This window comes from Corylus avellana, chromosome ca2 (assembly GCF_901000735.1).
Source record: "Corylus avellana chromosome ca2, CavTom2PMs-1.0".
Taxonomy (NCBI): domain Eukaryota; kingdom Viridiplantae; phylum Streptophyta; class Magnoliopsida; order Fagales; family Betulaceae; genus Corylus; species Corylus avellana.
The window spans coordinates 12,880,125-12,898,834 of record NC_081542.1 but is presented as its reverse complement, the minus strand read 5'-3'; the positions used below and the strand labels follow the sequence as shown (position 1 = coordinate 12,898,834).

At 34.9% G+C, this 18,710-nt stretch overlaps 2 protein-coding genes across 5 annotated transcripts; both read left to right on the top strand.

The window, feature by feature from the left end:
* The first annotated feature begins 10,467 nt into the window (after nucleotides 1–10,467).
* Nucleotides 10,468–13,980, top strand: LOC132172952 (protein WHAT'S THIS FACTOR 1 homolog, chloroplastic). Of its 4 annotated transcripts, XM_059584517.1 has the most exons (4): nucleotides 10,468–12,445; nucleotides 13,090–13,242; nucleotides 13,696–13,805; nucleotides 13,896–13,969. In XM_059584517.1, the coding sequence occupies exon 1, from the start codon at nucleotides 10,684–10,686 to the stop codon at nucleotides 11,908–11,910; it is 1,227 nt and encodes a 408-aa protein (XP_059440500.1). In that variant the 5' UTR covers nucleotides 10,468–10,683; the 3' UTR covers nucleotides 11,911–12,445; nucleotides 13,090–13,242; nucleotides 13,696–13,805; nucleotides 13,896–13,969. The 4 variants fall into 4 exon arrangements, with proteins under 4 accessions (XP_059440500.1, XP_059440502.1, XP_059440501.1 ...); XM_059584519.1 differs by lacking the exon at nucleotides 13,696–13,805 and having other exon boundaries at nucleotides 13,896–13,978; XM_059584518.1 differs by lacking the exon at nucleotides 13,090–13,242 and having other exon boundaries at nucleotides 13,701–13,805.
* Nucleotides 13,819–15,000, top strand: LOC132172954 (uncharacterized). Its single transcript, XM_059584520.1, has one exon. It carries the CDS (start codon nucleotides 14,338–14,340, stop codon nucleotides 14,791–14,793), a length of 456 nt encoding a protein of 151 aa, XP_059440503.1. The 5' UTR covers nucleotides 13,819–14,337; the 3' UTR covers nucleotides 14,794–15,000.
* The last annotated feature ends 3,710 nt before the right edge of the window (nucleotides 15,001–18,710 follow it).

Sequence of the window (18,710 nt, the reverse complement as noted above, 5' to 3'; positions counted from 1 at the left end):
GATCATAAAGGAAAAATACTACCCCGGCCCAATGGCACTATCCTGCAAGCTAAACTTGGAAGTGGACCATCTTTGGCTTAAAGAAGTCTTCTTTCGGCCATGGATCTACTAAAAGAGGGATTGTTATGTAGAAGAGGACATTTGTGTAATCTGTTGTAGACATAAAGAAACGGTGATGCATGTGTTATGGGAGTGTGTGGCAGCGTGCGACGCATGGGGTGTGTGCAACAGAATTATTCAAAAGAGTACAAGTGAGAGAGCAGATTTTCTGGAACTTGTTGAGACCATGGCTCAAAGATGCACCACTGAGGATCTAGAGCTTTTTGTTGTGATTGCACGTGGGGGCTGTGGACAAGGCACAACAAAGTGATACATGGAGGGGTGTTTGTACATCTGAATACGATAGTCCAAGAGGTGGGCGTGTGTCTGCAACAATTTAGGGAGATTGCATGCAGAAAGACCAATGGTGAAACTCATACAGTAGAGGAACGGGTGCAATGGCGCAAGCTTTCCAATAGATCTTTTAAGGTGAATTAGGATATTGCTTTGAAGACAGAACATAGACGTTGTGGATTTTGAGTCATTATCCGAGACTTTGAAGGAAAGGTGAGTGTTGCACTTAGCCGAACAATGAAGGCATGCCTGGAACTAGTGGTTGCCGAAACCATAGGAGCCTTAATAGCTGCAGAGTTTTGCAAGGACTTGGGGATGCAAGAAATCATTCTAGAGGTGGATTTTCAGATTGTAGTCCAAGATATAAATGGTCAGGCCTCCACACGTTGCCGGTATGGGCAGATCATTGAGGATATTGATAAGTGCCAAATAGTGCATATTTGGACCCCTTTATTTATATTAGTTAATCATTTAGTTGTGTTGTTATTTAATGTTTTGTGTTAGTTTTGTGTTTTTAGTATTTTGTAGGTCGTTGAAGAAAAACTACAGTTTTAAAGGGAAAAATGCAAAGTTTGAAAAAAAGCATACTTTGAGAAGACCTAAATGATGTAGTTAAGTTTAACCAAATTCAAGAAAAATGTTAAATCGGATTGAAGATCATATTTGATTAAATTTCAGATTTGATAAGATTTTGAATTGGATTCAAATTCAGATTCTGCACATGTCTCAGTATTTTGACCATAACTTTTGCTCAAATATCATATTGAAGTGATTCAAGCAGCATTGGAAAGCTAACTCAAAATACTACAGTTCATTGTAAAGTAGAATTTTCCTAATTCAGACGGTTACTATGCCAAAATCGCCCCACAATAAAAGGACACAAATCTTGACAAATCCTATTTCGATTTCAGACTTCTATTTTGACTGAGAGACAAACCTCCGAATTATCTATGTTTAATAGGGCCTCTAGGACTTCCCTAAGCCTATAAATCGACCTCTTTGCATTCAAGAAAAGATATAGAATTCCAGAGACGAGTTTTATGATACAATTTTGGAACAAAATGTAATCCACAGCTTTTCTTTTAGTTTAGTTTTTCTTTAGGTTTAAGTTTAGGTTTTAGTTTCATAGTCATGTAGAGCTAAATTCTCAACTAAAGTTGGGGATGAATCCTCACCGATGAATAACAGCATCGCTTTATTGTAAGTTTTATTATTCCGATTTTATTGGTTTATTATTTCAATTGTTTTACTTCTTTTTAATATGTGACATGATTCTTAGATAGCTTGTTGTGATTCAATGATATACTTGATGATTTAGGATAATTGATTGCTTGGTTTTTAACTCATAAAAATTGGATATACCCTGTAATTTGTTCTATGGATACATCTGGTACTTCAATTAAATTTGGATTCCCTTTGTGATTTGGTTAATGAATGGATACAAGGGATAGTTTTGATTAATTCTTTGAAGCATAGTAAAACAAAACATATATAAGATTTAAATTGTGAGAACTTCGGATTAATATTGATGAATATAAAATATGTTGTTATGATTTGGTGAGTGTAGATTCCGCATCCTTAGTGCCTTTATCTATTGATTTACTTAGTTTATTTAGTTTATGTTTAGTCTTTTAATTTTCAAAACCAAAATCAAAACCCTTTTGGAACTAGGTTAGGATTTAATTAGTTTAAATATATATTGCTCTTTCAAGAATACAATTCTCTGTGGGATCGACCTCGCACTTGCAATCCATTAACTACAATCGATTCGTACACTTGCGAGTTAAATAAATTTGCACAACAAGTTTTTGGCGCTGTTGCCAGGGAATTGTTCAATTTTTGAAACCAATTTATTTCTAAATTAGTTTTATTCTTCTACTAGTTATAATTAGGATTTTATTTTTTTTGCAATTTGTTTTGTTTTATTCCTATTTCTAATATATATATATATATATATATAAAATAAAATTAAAAAAAAAATTTCTTTTGTTTGTTTTTTGTTTTTGGCTTGTTTTATAGCTCTGCCGCAGCATTTTCTGCACGCCCCTGCTAGTGCGATCAATTGCAGCTCTACCACGATCGAGCGCACTCGGGGCCAAGACAACAAGTCAAGCACACCTGCACTCATCACCGGCCGCATCTTCATTTGTACACAATGCAAGTGCAATCGAGCGCAATTGCAATACGCTTGAGCGCACTCACAGCAAAGGCTGCAACTGCAGTAGTTCCGTAAATTTTTGTAAAAAATTTATTTTCGATCATTTTTTTGAGTTTTTAAATTTTAGTGTTTTTTAGTTAGTTAGTCGTTTTTTAGTTTATTTTATTTTTAAAAAAATGGTTAATGTTTTATGTGGAATATTTGCATGCTAAAAAGTGAGAGGGAAGCATGAATTTTCATTTTAATAATTGTAATGCCTTTCCTAGTTATATGACACTAACTCCTACCAATTGCCCTCAAAATTTTTACCCACATAAGCCATGGTCATACTGCTCCAATCCTTATAATCATTATAATGATTGTCCATCATGGGGACAAGCTTCTAATTTTTCATGTGAACAAATGAACACCAGTTTCTCTAGTCCAGGGTTGGATTCAAATTCTAATTATTACAACTCGGACTTGAGCAACCAATCTAATTTCTCATGGTCAACTCAGGCTACAGAAAATTACGCTCACCAATTTGATGAAGTGCACCACTCAGACTATATGCAGTTCGATCATCAAACTCAACCTCTTGTTTATCAGTCCACCACTCAAGTGTCACAGCCTACACCACAATCATCACTGGAAGACATGATGAAAACATTAATAGAAAAAGTAGACCAGTCCAACTCCCAAGCTATACAAGAGCTAAAAGGTTTCACCAAACAAACCCTATAAGAACTGTGACAATCCAATCAAGAGATCAAAGAAGCCAACACTCAAGCTACCGCAGTGATGGAAGAATGGATTGGCCAGAGTGAGAATGAACACTCATCTGAACATCAACTTGACCCAATGACTCAATATTGGGACAATGAGAGCATAGATGATAACAATGAGGAAGAAGAGCTTCAAGGTCAGCTGATTGCTAAAGGACACTACATGATTGATGAGGACGAGTCCGGAAATTCGTATCATGAGCATGTCCAAGCCATCTCCAACTTTGAAAGAGAGGAAAACGCTATAGGAAATTATCTTCCTAAAGATGAGGAAATTGTGGATAACAAAGAGGAGCACTCAAAGCAAGTTGAGCATGCTTAAGTCACCACCACACTTGAGAGTGAGAAAATTGTTGATAACATTGAGGAGAAAGAAAAAGAATAAGAAGTTGAGCACCCTGAGCAAGTTGAGCACCATGAGAAAAGTGAGGCCCCAACAAATCCTGATCTGCCCAGTGACATGGAATTGAGTACTGAAGTTCATGCCTGCATCACTGTCTCTCTTGAGACATATCAAGAATCCAAAGCTTCATCGCCTGAATGTCTCAAAGAGCCATCTTATGTTAAGATACTTAAGGGCATGTGCACACAAGCACACAAATCTAGGAACCATTTTCCTAAGAATATCATTCGAAGCAAGCAATTCTACATAAGATGTCGAAATATCATTTCAGAGGGGTATCAAGTTTTGAAGAAGGAGTGAAAGGGATTGGTTGGACATCCGCATGATTGGGGAAAACGTTGTAAAGTTTTCTCCTCCAGTTTATTTTATGCACTTCACTCCACAAATTCGTTCTTTCCTTTTTCATTACATGTTATTTTTATTTGTTTTTGTTTCTAATAGTAATTAATCTTTTGAGTTTTGTTTCTATAATTTTTTTCTTTTTTTTTAACCAAAAAAAATAAAAAATTGCAGTTGGTTTGGTGACAGGTGTTTTGGTGTTTGAGTATGGAGGATGCCCTACCCCTTTTTCACACCTTGATGTTTCCTTACTTCCGGTAATGTATTTCTATACTACACATTGAGGGCAATGTGTAATTTAAGTTTGGGGGTATGGAAAAACACTTTGTCTGTTTATTTTTGTTCTTATTTGTTTATTTTTATTTATCATTTTGCGTTAAAAAATTTGAAAAAAAAAAAATTGTGCTATATTGTTGTCAAGTTTGAGTTAAACTGTAACTGTGATTTGCATTTCATTAGCTTACTTAAAGGGTTGAACATCATCATTATATCATTAGGAGTCTAAGTCCTTTGACTTATTTTTGGGTAAAAGACATTTCACTTGTTTTGAGATAAATTTTTATGAGCACATTATCATATTTTCTGTGAGGTATGATGTTTGAGCTTAAGCTTGTTCTCTTTGAGATTTGTTGGATGAACTATTAATGAATAACCATTAGCTTGCAAGATATATAAAAATAATAATAATAATAATAAAAAAAACAGAGAGAGAGAAAAAAAAAAAAAAAGATAAGGAAAAAGAAAAGAAAGATCATGTTGAGTTTTCCGCTAAGTAACCGGACCTCTTGCCTTATTAAGCATTGAGTGTTCGCATCAAAATGTGTAAAGTTCAGTGTTGATTTATGATATGGCTAATCTGACTTTGTAGCCTTTTTTACTTAAGTTAATAAGCCCTTAGGGATGTCTTACATCTAGTGCCCTAAAGCCACCTGGCTTGGGAGTCATTGGCCTAACACTTGTTACATGGGTCAATTAGAAAGCTTAAGAGAGTTGACATTGCAGAGCCTGCCAAAAAAAAAAAAAAAAATGCATATCTTGCCTTGGTTGTTTCATTTGTTACGGATTCTTACAAATTTTATGGAACTTGTCTTGAGTTTAAACTGAAAGCTTCATGATTGTATGCTAATTACACTTTACACTTTTCAGAACATATAAGGTCTCAATTGTCTATTTATGAGTTATTTGATTTTAGATTTCCTTTTGATTTTGATGATGGTGTTTGTTTTTTTAAGTTTGCTCATGAATAAGAGCCATGGTTTATGTTGTACAAATTTAATTGTACTCGCAAGCGCACGAGTCATGTGCAATATAGCGTGTGTGCAAGTGCGAGGTCGATCCACAGGGAATTGTGTCGTGAAAACTAATTATTATCTAAACTAATCCTATTTTAACCTAGTTCCGAAGTTTGTTGTGCATTTGAAATTGAAAACAAAAACTAAAACAAAATGAAATAATTAAAAGATAAAAAGGGCACTAAGGTTTTTAGAATCCACCTCACTAAATTAAAGCATACATTCTCATGTGTTTGTTCATACATCCGACAAACAATTAAAACCTATGCATGTTTTATTGTTCCTATTGAAATATTCAATGAATCCATCCATTTTACAAATAACAATGCATATCTAATTTAGTTCAAAAGATCCAATGTATCCATGCTTTGCATAAAAGACAATGGATATCCAAAGTAAATCAAAAGATGCACAGTATCCGTCAGATAAAACACAATGAATATCCAACTTGGGCACAATCAAACACAATTTTGTCATATTGAATTGAAACGAACATACATTACATTAAGGTCGAAATTGTATGAACAAAACATAAAAACATAAAACTAATCAATGGTGAGGCTTCATCTTCAACCTTAGTTGAAGATTTAGCCTCTCATGACAAAAGAAATCATAAAGAAACGAAATTACTTCATTAAAATTTAAAAAAAAAACTTACAAAAGAAATCGAGTTTCAAGCTACAAAAACTCAGAAAACACAAAAAACAACCAAGAACGGCGCCCCCAGCGTGTCTCCGTACGTTTACAATGAAAAAGAATGATATTTATAAGCTAATTTTAGGGTTTCAGCACTGCCAGGTAGGCCGAGTGCACTCGAGCGTACTTCCAGTCAGAATTAGCCCACTTTTGTGAAACATGACTTTGTATATATTTGAGTTAGCTTTCCAATGACACCAAGATCACCTCAATCCGAGTTATAGAACTCTAGATATGGCCTTTTTAGTGGGACTCGTCAGGTGTGAATCATCGCTCGATCCCAATTTGCTGCCAATGCTCCATGAAGTGTCTTAAGCCCCATAATTAATGGAATGAGTTGCAAATATCACCTTAAAGCCGCATTTCTCTCTTAACAACCTGAAAATCACTAAAACACCAAAACTAACCAAAAACATCAGAAATTAACACAGCTAAGAGATTAACAAACATAAGTTAAGGGGCCCAAATATACAATATTTGGCACTCATCAGTTTATGTGAAACTTCTTTCTTGTTAACAACATAATGCTACAATGTTTGTGGGTATCATTTCTGTTAAGCCCTCAAAAGACTTCACTCATCCACTAGGGATGCCTAGGGGTTTAAAAAGCTTATTGCATATATTAAATGCAATCGTCTCTCTCACGAAAGAGGATTTATGTTTCTTACTTTCATTTTGTTTTACTAAGGGACTAGCAAAATGTAAGTTTGAGGTGTTTGATAAGTGCCAAATATTGCATATTTTGACCCATTTATTTACATTAGTTAATCCTTTAGTTGTATCGTTATTTAATGTTTTGTGTTAGTTTTGTGTTTTTAGTATTTTGTAGGTCGTTGAAGAAGAACTACAGCTTTAAAGGGAAAAATGCAAAGTTTGGAAGAAAGCATACTTTGAGAAGACCTAGATGATGTGGTTAAGTTTAACCAAATCCAAGAAAAAGATTTAGTCAGATTAATCATAAGATTGGATTAAATTTCAGATTAGATAAGATTTTGAATTGGATTCAAATTCAGATTCTGCACACGTCTCAGTATTTTGACCATAACTTTCCACTCAAATATCGGATTGAAGTGATTCAAGCGGCATTGGAAAGCTAACTCAAAATACTACAGTTTGTTGTAAAGTAGGATTTTCCTAATTCGGACGGTTACTATGCCAAAATAGCCCCACAATAAAATGACACAAATTTGGACGAATCCTATTCCGATTTCAAACTTCTATTTTGACTGGGAGACAGACCTCCGAATTATCTAGGTTTAATAGGGCTTCTAAGATTTTCCTAAGCCTATAAATAGACCTATTTGCATTCAAGAAAAGATATAGAATTCCAAATACGAGTTTTGGAATACAATTTTGGAGACAGAATGTAATCCGCAGCTTTTCTTTTAGTTTAGTTTTTCCTTAGGTTTAGGCTTAGGTTTTAGTTTCCTAGTTATCTGGAGCTAAATTCTCAACAAAGGTCGGGGATGAAGCCTCACCGATGAAGAACAACATCGCTTTATTGTAAGTTTTTATTATTCTGATTTTATTCATTTATTATTTCAATTGTTTTACTTCTTTTCAATATGTGGCATGATTCTTGAATATCTTGTTGTGATTCAAGGATACACTTGATGATTTAAGATAATTTCACATAATTGATTGCTTGGTTTTTAACTCGTAAAAATTAGATATCCCTTGTGATTTGTTCTACGGATACATCTGGTGTTTCAATTAAATTTTGATTCTTTTTGTGATTTGATCACTGAATGGATACATGTGATGGTTTTGATTAATTCTTTGAAGCATAGTAAAACATACATAAGATTTAAATTGTGAGAACTTTGGATTAATATTGATTTATATAAAATATGTTGTTATGATTTGGTGAGTGTAGATTCCGCATTCTTAGTGCCTTTATCTATTGATTTAATTAGTTTATGTTTAGTCTTTTAATTTTCAAAACTAAAATCAAAATCTTTTTGGAACTAGGTTAAGATTTAATTAGTTTAAATATAAATTGCTATTTCAAGAATACAATCTCTGTGGGATCAACCTCGTACTTGCAATCCATTAACTACAATTAATTCGTACACTTGCGAGTTAAATAAATTTGCACAACAGATATTTTAGTAGTCCTTCATGGATTTTGCAAGTGGAAGGCAAAACATGTCAAGAGATGAGCCAATGGTGCAGCAAATGATTTGGCTAAATCTGCTAACAATGGACAAGTGGACAAATTCTGGATGGAGGAGATACATAGTAACATTTTCCACATTGTAGTATCAGAGCTTTTAGCTCTTTATGTTTCGAGCATTTTGCTCTAGATTAAAATTTCTATATAGAAGAAGATTTATTCTTTCAAAAAAAAATCATGGATTAACATAACATAATTTGGCATGCAAAAAAATAAATAATAACCTTTCTTCTTCTTTTTTATATGAAATATTGTTTTTAGAAAAAAATATAAAAAGCTCCCCAAATTGACAGCCGTTTGCGAGTTTGCTTCCTAATGTTCAAAAGGTACTCAAGTAGCCCAACAAAGTACCAAAATGTGTCAAAGTGGTCACTCCGTTAATCAACACCGTCAGTTTGGATGGAAAATGCACGTGCCGTCCACGTAATTATTTTTTGACTTAAACTTACTAAAATGCCCTAAGTCTTCACGCCTCATCCTATCCTCACGCCTCACTCGTCTTCTCCACCCGTTAGTCAGTCCTCACGCTTCACCTGTAAATCTCAAGCCATGGGTTCTATAACGATAACAGCCTTCATCTAAGTTTTTATCTATACACTTCATGGGTTCTAGTCAAGATCTCTGTGTGTTTGTGTCCCCCTCCATTTAGGAATAATTGTAATGCTTTTGTGTTCAGGCGGCTGAGATTCTTGCAAAGGAAGGCATCAGTGCTGAGGTAAAGAGTGAACAGAAAATTCTTACGACTTCCTATTTTAGCTGTGGACACATTAATAACTAGCCCTCTCAATTTAGGTTATAAATTTGCGCTCTATTCGGCCACTAGACATGTCGACAATTAATGCTTCTGTCAGGAAAACCAACAGACTGATAACAGTTAAAGAAGGATTTCCTCAGCATGGCATTGGAGCTGAAATCTGGTTTATCTCTTTCCACTATATAGAACCCATGATTTGAGATTTACCGATGACACGTGAGGACGGACTAACGGGTGGAGAGACAAGCGAGACGTGAGGATAGGGTGAGGCGTGAAGACTTGGGATACTATACAATTACCATAATGACGTCATTTTGGTAATTGTATGCTTATGATTTTAGGATGCCAAACGATGTGAGTTGATGGGCCTTTTTTAAGAGTGTTTTCCCAAAATGACATTTTAGTAAGTCCAAGTAAAAAAAATAAAATCACATGGACGGCACATGATGCATTTTTCATCCAAACTGATGAGGATGACTAACGGAATGACCACTTTGATACATTTTGATATTTTGTTGGGTTACTTTAATATCTTTTGAACATTAAGGGGCCAACTCACAAAGGACTGTCGGTTTGAGAGGCCTTTTCATATTTTTCCCTTGTTTTTAATTACCAAATTACACACTATTTACTTTCTTATTTTAGTACTAACTCTAAAACTATCCATTTGTAACAGATAAAGATAATAATTGATCGTTTAGAGGGAATCCGGCGTCCAAATGATCATTTGGAGAGGATAAACTTTTAATTTTTTAAATGCATTAGGCAGTTTATATAGATCTTTAGGAATTGGTAGACGACATTTATTAGCTTAAATAGAAAGGATTACGATTTATTATGAGAATGAATTATTATGTTATAAATGAAAATAACATCAAAAATATTATGCTCATACTGAGATTGTCTCGTAATAAATATTGAGTTTCCTAACAAGCTATGGCTATCTGCTATCACCCAACCCTCAGCTGCATGACTTGGGATGAGTCATTAATTTAAAAAAAAAAATGATTAGTATATTAATCATTAGATTTATGGACTTACGTAAACTCTATATAAATCAATATATATATATATATATATATATATATATATTAATCATTAAATTTGTATACTTACGTGAACTCTATATAAGTTAATTGTAGACTAATGTTTGATCTATTAAATTTAGAAGAAAATATAAGAAAAATATGAGCAAATTATTAACACTAATTATTTCTCTTAATTTTAAAAGTTATGCAAGTTTTAAAAAAATAAAAATAGAATTAGAATTATCTCCGGTTCAAAGAAATGTATTTTTGCCTTTTTTTTCATTTTGAAAAACAAAAATACTTCTCAAATTTAAAATGAATCTGCTCCATTAAAAATAATAATAATAAGATGGTTTCCTAGTATTGAAATTAGTGTCGTTTACAAAATTGCCCTTAAATTAAATAGTATGATTTTAAGATCAACGGCACAGATGCCTTTTAGCTAGTTGCCCTCCACACAAAAACCATCTCCATGTCCGCCTCTCTCTCTCTCTCTGAAAACCACCCCACCAACGGAGCCCCACCGCGCCACTGCCGTCCACCCCCCTTGCCCACACACCCAAAGAGAGAAGGAGCTAATCGAGCCCGATTCTCAATCTCTCTTTCGTTTTCTTCTCTGAAGCTTCCTCAGTGGCTCACTCTGTGCGTGGTGGCTTTGATTGGTCCTTCGATTCTCAGGTATGCTCTCGAAAGCTCAGACCGTCTCTTTCTACTTAAATCACACCATTAAATCTGCACCCACATCCCATACAAACCCTTTTATGGACCTCCAAATCAAACCCATTTCAAGCCTCAAAGTAGTGTGGCGGAAAGACCGAAAACTGGACGGAGCCATAGAGAACGACAAGCGGTACAAGCTCTGTTACCGAGTCGTCAAAGAGGTCCTTAACGAGCCAGGCCAAGTGATCCCACTCCGTTACCTCGAGAAACGCCGCGAGAGAATGCGGCTCAAGGTACGAATCCAATCTTTCCTTACCGGAAACCCGGGTTTATTCGATTCTTACTATGACCGAATCAAACCCAGAACCAATCTGGTCCCGTTCCTCCGAGTTTCGGACCGGCTCAAAGAGTTTCTCGAAGAAGAGAGAAGGATTTATGCTGAACATGAACCTTGGATAGTATCGAAATTGTGTAAACTGTTGATGATGTCTAAGGATAAGGTTCTTAGTGTGGATAAATTAGTACACGTGAAGAGGGAATTTGGGTTTCCGAATGATTTTCTGGTTAACTTGGTGCCCAAGTATCCGCAGTACTTTAGGCTATCCGGGTGTCCGGGAGAAGGGAAATCGTTTTTGGAACTGGTTTCATGGAACAACGAGTTTGCGAAATCAGTTATTGAGAGAAGGGCGGAGGAAGAGTCGAGGTTGACGGGGATTCGGGTTAGGCCTAATTTTAATGTTAAGCTTCCGGTGGGGTTTTTCCTGAGGAAGGAGATGAGGGAGTGGATTAGGGATTGGATGGAGCTCGATTATGTGTCCCCGTATGAGGATGTGTCACATTTGGATCAGGCGTCAAGGGAAATGGAGAAGAGAACCGTGGGAGTTTTCCACGAGTTGCTTTCACTTTCATTACATAAGAGGGTTCCTGTACCAATATTGGGGAAGTTTAGTGATGAGTATAGGTTCTCGAATGCATTCTCGAGTGCGTTCACAAGGCATTCGGGGATATTCTATTTGTCATTGAAAGGAGGGATAGAGACGGCAATGCTGAGAGAAGCATATAAAGATGATGCACTGATTGATTGGGATCCTCTCCTCGAGATAAAAGATAAATTTGTTGCTTTGTTGGAGGAGGGATGGCGAGAGAGAGCAGAGCGGTTGAGGTTTCATAGGGAAGAAGTTAAGAAGCACAGGGAAATGATGGCGGTGAAGAGTGGGGAGTATGATAGGCCTGCGTGTGATGAATGACTACGTGAAAGGCATGGGTGGCAATGAGATCAGCAATTGCCGGTAAAGGGAACTTGAAATATTAAGTTGATTGTTGAGATTAAACTGCATATTCTGTTGAGAAATTGTACATTTGTGAGGAATTGTTGTATCCTGCATGTGTACAAATTGAATTTTCATCCAAGATAATTGGAGATTGTCAATGTCACTGAATTTATGGATGGGGGAGAAGTTGTGCTCTTCTCTCAAATATCGATGGTAGAGAGCTGCTTTCAACAAGATACCTATTAACAGCATTTAGTAATGCTTTATATTTTCTCAGCAACAAAGGAAGTCTACAGAACTCTTCACTGAGGCACGGAAGTCAAAATATCTTTCAACTGACCTCCCAACATATCTGTGGAGTTGTAATTTTACATTTATTGGAGTTTGTTAGTTGTAGTGTTGCGGCTTTGATGCAAAATAGAATTGCACTTCAAGAGTGGACAAATGTTTGTTGTGTTGGTGCAATCATGGATTGCACGACCAAGCATCATAAAAGCAATGGCTATTGCAGGTTCTTTTTCTACTTTTATCCATTTTTGTTGTTATGGGGGAAAGTTCACATGAAAGTGTAACTACTGTATTTACCTAGCTTTCTGATTGTATATTTCAGCATTGGAACTTGTTTTAGATTAACTTGCTGGGCTGAGTAGTGAGTTACAACATTATAATTAATTATGAAATTGCTTTGCAAATAGGGTCTTAATCATTTCTGGCATGTTAGTGTACACTCACGAAGAATTTAATAGTTAAAAAAAGACAAGCAAATAAAAATAATAATAACACGACATGGGTCATGAACTTTTACAGACTGCTGTCTCATGATCATTAATGCTGTTGCAAATCAAATTAGGTGTGAGTTTTGAACTTTTATCTTTTTTTTTTGATCTCCTTATCATGTTCTGACATTCGGTATAAGAACTTTCCGATTTCTATGTCTTAAGTTTGCCAGGATTCTGCAGAGAACAATATCATAATATTAAGAAACTTAGAAAGTTTTGATGCATTAAGTACACCACTGTACATTTGTAAAGAAATATGGAAGCCTTGCTTGTGTTTGCCATGCTTAGGAAGGTGTGATGAGAGATGAAATTGACATTTTTATACTCTCAGATTGAGATAAGTTCTGACATTTTACTATGATTGTTTTCTGGGAAGGAATGTTAAAGGAGCTGAATAAGTGAGAACATTTTGGAATGGAGATCAAAGACTTTCTTTTCCTTTTTTTTTTGGGCAAGGTTTTTCTTGGTCTTTTCATTTCCAACGACAACTTTCAAGGAAGGTTGGTCTGGTTAGGCATGTTAATTAAAGGTATTGTTTAAATCACCGGCACACTACCTTGTAAAACTTTGATATGTATGTTTGTCGGTTTTCAAATAATTATGATATCCCCCAATGCCAGAAGTGCAAAATTTGTGATAATTATCAATTTTTAACACATATGCAGCCATCTCTTTGCACAATTTGAGAAGGTCCAAAGCATGTCACTGTATTCTAGTCCTATGCCTGCATCATAGGTGTCTAATGAAATTCTTAATAATAAAGAATCCCACGAGACATTTTCTATTCATGCCTTTTGATTTATGTGAAAGCCTTTTTTGAATTCTGTAGTAGTTTGATTTTTTTGTAATCTTTAGAAGTGAAGCCGCACTGCACATGAAATGCATTTTAGCAACATAGCATATGTTAAGGTTAAAGGAAAAATGTTTTGATTGCATAGATAGATGGTAAATGGTATTCTTAATGAAATTTCATTTTGCTCAGAGTAGCAACTGAAAGTATTGTGTAATGGAGCTGCATGTGTGGTGGTACCCTGGGGTAGATCTTGAAATTGTTGCAGTAAAATGTCTCTTCTTTAGAGCACTGATAATTTGGTCTGTGTTCTCCAATTCTATCTCAAGATGATTATTTCTGTGCACTCTTATTTTTTGAACTAGTTCAGTAATGATATTTTGCCTTTGCAGGTCTAGAGTTTCAGCTCTTGGCAAGTTGTGATTGTGAATTGCTGTTGTATTTGTTGATGAGGTTAGGATCATTTTAGGGGAGAAAATGATTTATATCGTTGCCTTCATCCATAGGAATAGTTGATGAAAAGAGTACAATATTCTTAGAGGTAGGAAGAGCTTAGGTGGTGCAAATTCCTATTATAGCAGCCAGCTTGTACGTCACCTAACAAACCCCATCACACAAAAGGAATGAAGCATACTCAAACCATTCAGAACCTAACCAGCAAACAAAGCGTCATTCTCTTGGTAAACCTATATTTTACTGTTATCCCACCAGAGAAGGAGCCCCATGAATGCACAAGTATATAACAGAGGCAAGAGCCAGTCTGAAGCACCTGAAACCACTCTCCTCCCTCTTTTTCTCCGTATGTAATAGTCAAGACAAGCTGAGATAGCTCGAATGGAGAAAGTCAAGATTGTTACATTAACACTCTTTGCAGCACTCGTGGTACTGTTGCCGAGGTCGGAGTGCCAGTTAAGGGGAGCGCCAGTGCTGACACCCCGCCCGCTTTGTGCGTCACAATTTTCACTCGCTAACTATGCATGCGCACGGCTCCCCTTGAGGCCCGTATCTCCTCCTCCACCACCCTCTCCTACTTCCCCTGACGATGATGAAGAGGGGCACCATCACAGGCAACGTGGACACAAGCGCAGGCATAGGCGCCACGACACACCTGAGGAAGACAACTGTTGCCGTTGGGCAACCCAGGTCGACAGCCAGTGTGTTTGTGAAATGATGTATCTCTTGCCCAGCTTCGCAAACTTCCTTATGAGACCTGTACACCAGATTAACCTCGAGATCAGTGACGCTTGCAACGTTACCTACACGTGCGGCGGGACGATACTAAGAGCTTGAGCACTGCACTTACATTGTGATGCAAGGCCATGCTTGTTGCAACGATCAAATATCCAAACTTAATATTTGGTCTACTATGTTTGTTGTGTGGGTTTAAATTATATATTTAGTTATCTGCTTCTACTACCTAGTTTTAATTATTTAGCTGTTTCTGTCTGTACTTGTAATAGTTTTGAGCATTCATAATAAACTCATATCTTGTTGCCATGGGAATGTACTCAAATCTTCACCTTCCTATCCATATCAGTAAGGCTCTTTTTTTTAAAAAAAAAAAAATAAAAAAAAAAAAAAACTTTTCTCCACATATCCAGAAAAAAGAAATGGGTGTTATTTTCCATGGGAATTACATGCCAAAGAAACAGTCGGCCAACTTGGTTGCCTAATCTCTCTATCCTGTTGCAGTAGATTCCTCATGGGGACTCCATGCAAATGCAAGTGGCACCCACAAAAAATATGTTCGAAAATTAAAGATTGGAGTAACTTCTGTCAGCTTATGGTTTATTCGATGCCTGCTTTTTATATGCAAGAGGAACAATTGACTAATATTACAACTTGATTAGAAAAATTAAAAAATAAAAAGATTAATATTACAACTTGGGTATAAAAACTTATACCATTATTCGGTGTCAAGTCGCTACAAATTCATTCCATCTCACCGCCCCATAACTTTCTTGTCTTCTACTCTAAGATAATAATAATAATAATAATAATAATAATAATAATAAGAATAAGAAGAAGAAGAAGAAGAAGAAGAATTTCCTAAAAATAAACCCACAAAAAATAGAATATTTTTTTTTTTAAAAAAAAAAAAAATCTTTATATCACATCAAAGAATACTTTTAAAAATCATTAACAAACATATTCTTTTGAATAAAATAATGGGTGCGCGTGCAAGACAATCATTTGTCTAAAAGGCATTTGGAGGAATAGAAGATTTGCTTTTTGCCTTTTTATCCTGTGGATCCACATGAATTTCCATTAGGCAGTTTTATCAAAGGGGATATATTATAATAATATATAGTAATTAAAAAATAAAAAATAACTAGGGTTGAAAACGACAATGGTTTCCTAGTGGGGCAAGCCAATATATTTGATATTCCTATCCCTAATCTCTTTTCCATAGTTTGGAATAAATTCCACCATTTTGTTGAACCTAATTGGATGCACAATCCTCTTGAACTGCCCAAAGTCTTGTTAGCATAGTGGTGTGGCCATAGCACATTATCATATGATCATGAAATTAATTAAACTACTTATAAAATAAAAGAAACCAATTAAACTGAAGAATACCATTCTTATCTATGACCCACTAAACATTGACTACAACATTCAATAAATTCTATGTCCATATTATATAAGTGACCTCTCAATGGAAGCATAAACAAAATAAGTGTTGTTATATCTCAATTTAGAAATTTCAATATTGTGTTACATCTTTTTGATTAGTGCATAAGGTACCCCACCTTAATTATAGGAAAAGAGTTTCATAATTATATTCTAAATGGAGATCGAGTGCAATGAATTGCTCCTATTGCATGTAATGCACGCAGTTGATTGCCCTCGATTCAAATAAGTAAGTTTTGATGGTGTAAAATATATATTTTTTTTTTGTTTCCTCTTGCTAATCTTTATATTTTCTTGGGACGTCCAATCCCTCTTTCTGGTGCACACGCCCCACAACATCCTTCTCTAGCCAGTTTTGTTCCTCTCGGTCATCTTCGTCTCTACGCGCGCTCGCCACATGCCGCTCTGGCCCACATGTGGTGCATCCGCAACTACCTTTTCTTTTCGTGCCTCTTGGCAGTGTTATCCTTGACTTAAGAAAGGTTGAGAAACTTTTAGTGATTCGAGTCCCCTCCTTGTACCGCCTCTAGTTCAAAACGTATCAGAATTTATTATTGTTAAAGTATTGATTAAATAATTAAATTGTTTATTATTGTTAAAGTATTGATTAAATGATTAAATTTACCTCTTCCCATAAGCTTAAGCTTTTGGGATAACTGATAGTTTAACATGGTATCAGAGCCAAACGTTTTAGAATCGAACATTGACTCCGTCAATTCACCCTATTTCAATCAAATATTTTACGTGTTGATCCTCCCCTATTAAAATAAAGTTTGAGCCCATACATGAGAGTGAGTATTAAAGTATTGATTAAATGATTAAATTTACCTCTTCCGATTAGCTTAAACTTTTGAAACAACTGATAATTTAAGAATGATCAAGTTGTACGACCCTTTATTGATTATGTTGTGTTTATTAAAGATTGAGCTCATCCTCATTCATCCTGATCATCCTCCCTCGTGATAACCTTGGTGAAAAGAAAGCAATGAGTAAGCAGTGGTAATGAATGGAGAGCTCTAAGATAACGATTAATAATCTTTGCCCAAAAGAAAATAAAACAATATTATTGGCTAAACTACGCAAGTCAAATGCACTGTGACCGTACGGAAGATGCGCATGCGCGCAGTTCATTATCGCCGCCACCATGCATTTTTGCCCGTTGCTTTCCCACTCTTTGAAAAGCCACCCTTTTGTAACAACGGAACCTGGCCACCTTTTTTTGTTTTTTTTTTTTTAAAAAAAAAAGAAAAAAGAAAAGCAGATTCTTCTCTCCATTTTTAGTGATACAAAGATATTCTTTTAATTAAGTTATTTCAAAATTTTTAAATAATTTAATTATTTAATTATTTAGGTGAAAAGCTAAAGAATAAAGAGGTTTCTAGCTATGAGCTGCTTTACAAGAAATTAATCAAAATATCCAATCTATTAATTTTGTAACTATCCTTAAAATACTAGAAAATCACAAGTATCATAGTAAAAAGACATATCTCACTTGCTCTGTTGATTCTGTTAAAAAAATGAAAAATAGATGTCTGTTTAATAAATTAGATTGGAGATTTTTTTTTTTTCCTCGAACAATTTTGATGAAAACTGTGTCCAATTAAGATACAAGTAATACTACTCTCACACTACATTTTCACACTCGTTTCAATCATATCGACTTATGTGATAAAGTAGATGTATGTTTAATAAATTAGATTGGAGAATTTTATCCTGAACAATTTAAATGAAAATTTTGTCCAATTAAGATATAAATATACGAGCAATACTAATCTCCGCACTACATTTTCACACTCGTTTCAATCATATCAATTGATGTGATAAAGTAGATGTCTGTTCAATAAATTAGATTGGAGAATTTTTTTTCGAACGATTTTGATGAAAACTTTGTACAATTAAGATATGAGTAATACTACTCTTCACATTGCTTTTTCACACTCGTTTCAATCATATTGACTGATGTGATAAAGTAGATGTATGTTTAATCAATTAGATTAGAGAATTTTCTCCTGAACAATTTTGATGAAAACTTTGTCCAATTAAGGTACAACTATACGAGTAAATACTAGTCTCCACACTACATTTTCACACTCGTTACAATCATATCAATTGATGTGATAAAGTACATGTCTGTTTAATAAATTTAATTGAAGAATTTTTTTTTCGAACAATTTTGATGAAAACTTTGTCCAATTAAGATATGATTAATACTACTCTTCACACTCATTTCAATCATACTGACTGATGTAACGTATTTTAAGTGATTAACATGTTTTTTTTTTTTTTTTTTTTTAACTTAAAATATATCACATCAACGAGTGTAAGTGAAAGTAACATTACTCATACACATTCATCAACAAATTTTGCATGTCAAAGTTAGGCATGCTCCTTTTCTTTTGTATTGATTGGATTTTGTCCAATTTGATGTGTATGGATGATGGGATGTAAAGGTGTTTTTACATTATTTTCACCAGCTGGATGAAGAGACACTTATACATGGAGGATCAAGTTGGGGCATATTTACTCTGAAATTCAATCATTTCATATTCCACCTAATATCCAAATATTCATCA